The 7,217-nt window shown below is 50.4% G+C and overlaps 1 protein-coding gene across 1 annotated transcript; it reads right to left on the reverse strand.

The window, feature by feature from the left end:
* Positions 1–884: 884 nt before the first annotated feature.
* On the reverse strand, positions 885–5,096 carry LOC144609263 (putative G-protein coupled receptor 139). Its single transcript, XM_078427692.1, has 2 exons — positions 4,958–5,096; positions 885–1,816 (listed from the first exon to the last, which is right to left on the reverse strand). Exons 1-2 carry the CDS (start codon positions 5,094–5,096, stop codon positions 885–887), a joined length of 1,071 nt encoding a protein of 356 aa, XP_078283818.1.
* Between the last annotated feature and the right edge of the window lie 2,121 nt (positions 5,097–7,217).

The raw sequence follows: 7,217 nt of genomic DNA on the forward strand, positions 1-7,217 counted from the left end.
AAATTAAAGGATGTTCTTTTAGGAAGGAGATGAGGAGGAATGTCTTTAGTCAGAGGGTGGTGAATCTGTTGAATTATTTGCCACAGAAGGCTGTCGAGGCAATGTCAGTGGATATATTTAAGGCACAGACAGATAGATTCTTGATTAGTACGGGTGTCAGAGATTATGGGGAGAAGGCAGGATAATGGGGTTAGGAGAGAGAGATAGATCAGCCACAATTGAAAGGCGGAGTAGAATTGGTGGCCCGAATGGCCGAATTCTGCTCTTATCACTTAAGATCTTATAGTGTAAGAAAATAACTGCAGATGCTGGTACAAATCGAAGGTATTTATTCACAAAATGCTGGAGTAACTCAGCAGGTCAGGCAGCATCTCAGGAGAGAATGAATGGGTGACGTTTCGGGTCGAGACCCTTCTTCAGTCTGAAGGGTCTCGACCCGAAACGTCACCCATTCCTTCTCTCCAAGCTGCTGCCTGATCTGCTGAGTTACTCCAGCATTTTATGAATAAATAACTTCGACTTAAGATCTTATGATCTATACCTTCTCCCGTGTACCTGTAGTAGTTGGTAAGAAATCGGATAAAGCGGAAAGCGTTAGAGTGACTCAACGCTGGCTCGAAGGGCCGAATGGCCTCCTGCTGCACCTATTGTCTATTGTCTATAAGGTACGAGACAGGTCAGAGTTGCAGATTGTGAAGCCAGAGGGAGGAAATTAGGAGGAGTGGGGAGAAATAGATGGGAGTCCATGTGGGGCATAGGGGAGAGAAAACAGGGATGTGGGTGGGGGGGGGGGGGGGGGGGGTGAAGGAGGGGGTTTGGGGTGGGGAGGGGGTGGGGATAGTTGGACGTTACCTAAAATTGGAGAATTCCATGTTCAATGTCGCTCAGTCGAGGCACTGCCGGGGGTTTCTCAGCCTCCGAGCGCACTTCCCAAGGAGAGCCCGGGGGGATTTCACCGCCTCCTTCAGCTGCTCCCTGAACTTCCTCTGGGTCGCGACGTAGATGGCGGTGTTAGTGCAACAACTCAGCAGCTGCAACATGAAGCCGAGTTCGCGCACCGTCCACGGCGGGAAGGTAGACACGGGCCCCAGATACCTCAGGCGAGCCCACACGTAATAAACCGTGAACAGGGCCCACAAGACGATGAAGTTGCCCGAAATGACCAGCAGCAAAACCAGGGACTTCCTGCGATTTTCCATCTCCGGGTCTCTCCCACTCTGCTCCCCGCTGCTGGATCCCCGGAGCCTCTTGCGGGCTCGGCTGGCCACCAAGACGTGTCGGATGGTCAATGCGTTGAGCAACAGCACCAGGGCGAAGGGGACCACCGGGGTGACCAGGTAATGGAGGAATTCAATCGTCGCCCAGACGGGGGAATACAGGACGTTCTTCCTCCCATAACAGAACCACGGGTTGTTTAGAAGGTAATACCACCCTCTCAGCAGGAAGTACCAGAAGATGTTCTTGCAACAGCTCAGCACGCTGACGGTCCCCAGCACCACGGCCGCCGTTCGCTCGGTGCAATACTTGCTCCTCAGCTTGGCGCTGCAGATGGATACACAACGGTCGAAGGTGAAGGTGACGGTGAACCAGACGGAGCAGTCCGTGGCCGCGTACAGTAGCACCGCGTGGACGTTGCAGGCGGGGAACGACCGCATCAGCCGGAACTCTCTCGGGTAAGCTATGGGGATCTGTCTGAGGATCAGGTCGAGGATGACGACCAGCAGGTCTGACGACGCCATGGACACCAGGTAGCGGGTCACGCCTTTGGAGAGGCCGCACTTTCCCCGCGACAGGATCACGATGGTCACCAGGTTCACTGTGAAAAAGAGGTAGAGCTCTTAAGAGATAGAGCTCTTTAGGATAGTGGAGTCAGGGGGTATGGGGAGAAGGCAGGAACGGGGTACTGATTGTGGATGATCAGCCATGATCACATTGAATGGCGGTGCTGGCTCGAAGGGCCGAATGGCCTCCTCCTTCACCTATTGTCTATTGTCTATTGCATCAAATTGAGGCGAGACGGTCCAGATTCAGAGCAGAGTTAACAGCGAGGATCAACCGAGTAATGGTTCTTCCCAACTGCTATCTGACGACTGACCTGTCCTCTCGCCAGCCTCTCGTCTCCTGACCTCCATCTACGGTAGAAAGCCCTTTTCATACTTCCACTTCCCTCCTTTCTACTTTCGGACTGAAGGAAGGTTCCGAATTCTTACCGTGACCTGTGTGGGTTTTCTTCGGGTCCCCTGGTTTCCTCCCACACTTCAAACGCCTGCAGGTTTGTGGGCTAATTGGCTCGGTAAAATTGTAAAATTGTAAAATTTGCACAGTGTTTGTAGAATAGTGTTAGTTGGTGTGCGGAGATCGCTGGTCGGCACGGTTTCGGTGGACCGAATGGCCTGTTTCGGCGCTGCATCTCTAAAACTAAAATACAGTATAAACTAAAGTGATTTGGTACAGCCGGTCTTAAAGCTGAATAGTGCGGTAGTTTCTCGAACTTTATTAATGAGAAACCGGCTTCAGTGAATGGTTTACTTTACATTTGGGATAGAATTTCATGTGACAAATATCTTCGTTCATCAAACCGAGGGTGAGGCTGCCATTGATTTCAAAGCATGTAGAAACAAAGAGGTGCCAGGATGTTTCTACACAATTCTCTTAAGGTTACAGAAGAGCAATTCTTGCTTTGGAGGGCGTGCAGCGTAGGTTTACTAGGTTAATTCCCGGAATGGCGGGACTGTCATATGTTGAAAGACTGGAGCGACTAGGCATGTATACATTGGGATTTAGAAGGATGAGAGGGGATCTTATCGAAACATATAAGATTATTAAGGGGTTGGACGCGTTAGTGGCAGGAGACATGTTCCCAATGTTGGGGGAGTCCAGAACAAGGGGCCACAGTTTAAGAATAAGGGGTAGGCCATTTAGAACTGAGATGAGGAAAAACTTTTTCGGTCAGAGAGTTGTGAATCTGTGGAATTCTCTGCCTCAGAAGGCAGTGGAGGCCAATTCTCTGAATGCATTCAAGAGAGAGCTAGATAGAGCTCTTAAGGATAGCGGAGTCAGGGGGTATGGGGAGAAGGCAGGAACGGGGTACTGATTGAGAATGATCCGCCATGATCACATTGAATGGCGGTGCTGGCTCGAAGGACCGAATGGCCTCCTCCTGCACCTATTGTCTATTGTCAGAACAACTGAATAATCCATTGAGATAGATCGGAATCATACTGCCACAACCTTTGGAGTTTGGACGGATGAGGGGGTGGGGGGGTGGGGGGGCGGGGGGACTCATTGAAACGTACCGAATAGTGAAAGGCTTGGAAAGGGTGGATGTGGAGAGGATGTTTCCACTAGTGGGAGAGTCTCGCACTAGAGGTTACAGCCTCAGAATTAAAGGACGGTCCTTTAGGAAGGAGATGAGGGGGAATATATTTAGTCAGAGGGCGGTGAATCTGTGGAATTCTTTGCCAGAGACGGCTGTGGAGGCCAAGTCAGTGGATATTTTTAAGGCGGAGAAAGACAGATTCTTGATTAGTGCGGGTGTCTGGAGATGTGGGGAGAAGGCAGGAGAATGGGGTTAGGAGGGAGAGATAGATCAGCCTCGACGGGCCGAATGGCCTAATTCTGCTCCTATCACATGAATCCTGAACTACTATCTTCCTCTTTGGTGACCCTCGGACTATCATTGATCTGAATTTTAGGCCACTTGGAACGGAGACGAGAAAAAACTTTTTTACTCAGATTGTGGATGATCAGCCATGATCACATTGAATGGCGGTGCTGCCTCGAAGGGCCGAATGGCCTCCTCCTGCACCTATTGTCTATTAACTTTGCCTTGCAAGAGACGTTGTTCCCTTATCGTGTACGCTGCACACCTTATACGCTGTAAATGTCTCGATTGTAATCATGTATGGTCTTTCCGCTGACTGGATACCGGGCGACAAAAAGTTCACTGTACCTCGGCACACATGACAACAAGCCAAACTGTACTTTATAAAGTGAGAAAATCAATGTAAAAGTCAAAATCGACGGTTCAATGGTTCTTTATTATCACATGTCTAAACGAAAAGTGAAATTCTTTTTTTTTGCACTCAGTTCAGTAAAATAGTTTAGAGATACAGCACGGAAATAGACCCGTCGGCCCACCGGATCCGCGCCGCTGATTAACTACACACACCTGGGACACTTTTCACATTGTCCATGTCAATTTACCTACGCAGTTTTGGTCTCCTAATCTGAGGAAAGACATTCTAGCCTTAGAGGGAGTACAGAGAAGGTTCACCAGATTGATCCCTGGGATGGCAGGACTTTCATGTGAAGAAAGACTGGATAGACTCGGCTTGTACTCGCTGGAATTTAGAAGGGGATCTTATAGAAACATACAAAATTCTTAAGGGGTTGGAGAGGCTAGATGCGGGAAGATTGTTCCTGATGTTGGGGAAGTCCAGAACAAGGGGTCACAGCTTAAGGATAAGGGGGAAGTCTATTAGGACCGAGATGAGAAAACATTTCTTCACACAGAGAGTGGTGAGTCTGTGGAATTCTCTGCCACAGAAGGTAGTTGAGGCCAGTTCATTGGCTATATTTAAGAGGGAGTTGGATGTGGCCCTTGTGGCTAAAGGGATCAGGGGGGATGGAGAGAAGGCAGGTACAGGTTACTGAGCTGGATGATCAGCAATGATCATATTGAATGGCGGTGCAGGCTCGAAGGGCCGATTGGCCTACTGCTGCACCTATTTTGTATGTTTCAATATGTTTCTACGTCTTTGGCGTGTGGGGGGGGGGGGGGGGGGGACGACGAAGATCTCGGAGAAAACAAACCCACGCAGGTCACGGGGAGAACGTAAAAACACCAGACAGACAGCGCCCGTAGTCGGGAACGAACCTGGGTCTCCGGCGCTGCGCCGCCGTGCCGACCTGTCCACACCGCTTATAAAATTAATAGTTGGACCGCGGACCTTACCGGGAACGGCGACAATCGCGAGCATGGGGTAGCAAATTGGTTGAATAGTCCTCAGCACACAGTAGATCCGATCGTCTAATGTCAGCCAGGCATAATCTGCAAAGATGTAGTGAGCCGCCCAGAACACATTCCGCTCCATTGCTGCGGTAACTGTCCCCCAGTTCGGACCAGTAGATGTGGAGCCGCGGATTCCCGCCGGTACCCCCCCCGGGCTGTGCTCCCCGGCAGAGTTACCGCGCATTGAAAGCAACTCCTTATTAATATCAGAGAGGATTCCCAAGTGACACGAGTCAGGCTCCGTGGAGACTGACGTTAATGACACTCTCCCGAAGAAGCGTTTAACCCCCCCATGAGACCGCATTTAGAGGATTGTGTTCAGTTCTGGGCACCATGTTATAGGAAAAATATTGTCAAGCTGGAAAGGGCTCAAAGAAGATTTATGAGGATGTTGCCAGGACTAGAGGGTGTGAGCAGGCTGTGTCTCTATTCCTTGGAGCGCAGGAGGATGAGGGGTGATCTTATAGAGGTGTATAAAATCATGAGAGGAATAGATCGGGTAGATGCACAGAATCCCTTGCCCAGAGTAGGGGAATCGAGGACCAGAGGACATAGGTTCAAGGTGAAGGGGAAAAGATTTGATAGGAATCTGAGGAGTAACTTTTTCACACAGAGGGTGGTGGGTGTATGGAACGAGCTGCCAGAGGAGGGAGGCTGGGACTATCCCAACATTTAAGAAACAGCTTGACAGGTACATGGATAGGACAAGTTTGGAGGGATGTGGACCAAGCTCAGGCAGGTGGGACTAGTGTAGCTGGGACATGTTGGCCGGTGTGGGTGAGTTGGGCCGAAGGCCCTGTTTCCACGCTGTATCACTCTATGACTCTATGCCTCTAACAGCGAGAGAACTTCGAACTGGTGCTGTGAGGCGGCACAGTGGCACAGCGGTAGAGGTGCCTCACAACGCCCGAGATCTGGGTTCGATCCTGACGATGGGTGCTGTCTGTACGGAGTTTGTAAGTTTCCCTGGGGCCGCATCGGGTTTTCTCCTGGTGCTCCGGTTTTCCTTCCACAGAGAAAGAGAATCGGCCTTGGTAAAATTGTAAGTTGTCCCTAGTGTGTAGGATAGTGCTAGTGTGCGGGATGATCGCTGGTCGGCGCGGACTCGGTGGGACGAAGGGCCTGTTTTGGCGCTGTATCTCTAAACCAAAGTCCAATAACTAAACCAGACTGACAGCACAACCTAGGTAATTAGGCACGGTGGCGCAGCGGTAGGGTTGTTGCCCCACGGCGCCAAAGGCCTGGGTTCCATCCTGACCTCGGGTGCCGTCTGTAGGTGTGGAGTCTCAACCATCTCTCTGTGACACCGTGGGTTTCCTACGGGTGCTCTGGGTTCATTCCAGATCCGCAAGGCTCGCGGGTTTGTCGATGAGAGTTTAGTTGAGACACGCCCCGCCAAGTCCACGCCAACCATCGATCACCCGTAACCCCACATTCTCTGTTACCCCGCTTCCTCGTCCACTCCCCACACACGAGGAACAACTTTACACGGGTCAATTAACCGAAAAACCCACACGGATTTGGGATGTGGCAGCACAATTGGAAATCAATTCCAACAATCGATCAATTGGAGTCAAAGAGCTGTACAACATAGAAACATGACCTTCGACCAACCTTATACATGGTCATCAGTTCATAAGTTCAGGGAGTAGAAACATAGAAACATAGAAAATAGGTGCAGGAGTAGGCCATTCGGCCCTTCGAGCCTGCACCGCCATTCAATAGACAATAGACAATAGGTGCAGGAGTAGGCCATTCAGCCCTTCGAGCCAGCACCGCCATTCAATGCGATCATGGCTGATCACTCTCAATCAGTACCTCGTTCCTGCCTTCTCCCCATACCCCCTCACTCCGCTATCCTTAAGAGCTCTATCCAGCTCTCTCTTGAAAGCATCCAACGAACTGGCCTCCACTGCCTTCTGAGGCAGAGAATTCCACACCTTCACCACCCTCTGACTGAAAAAGTTCTTCCTCATCTCCGTTCTAAATGGCCTACCCCTTATTCTTAAACTGTGGCCCCTTGTTCTGGACTCCCCCAACATTGGGAACATGTTTCCTGCCTCTAATGTGTCCAATCCCCTAATTATCTTATATGTTTCAATAAGATCCCCCCTCATCCTTCTAAATTCCAGTATATACAAGCCTAATTGCTCCAGCCTTTCAACATACGACAGTCCCGCCATGGCTGATCATCCAACTCAGT

The sequence above is a fragment of the Rhinoraja longicauda genome, chromosome 34, assembly GCF_053455715.1.
Source record: "Rhinoraja longicauda isolate Sanriku21f chromosome 34, sRhiLon1.1, whole genome shotgun sequence".
Taxonomy (NCBI): Eukaryota; Metazoa; Chordata; class Chondrichthyes; order Rajiformes; family Arhynchobatidae; genus Rhinoraja; species Rhinoraja longicauda.

Bases quoted from the DNA above. Each gene is read 5' to 3' on its own strand.
- LOC144609263 (XM_078427692.1), bottom strand. From the start codon at position 5,096: ATGGAGCGGAATGTGTTCTGGGCGGCTCACTACATCTTTGCAGATTAT. The intron at 1,817-4,957 runs GTAAGGTCCGCG...TCTTTTTCACAG, and splicing joins CGCGATTGTCGCCGTTCCCG to TGAACCTGGTGACCATCGTG.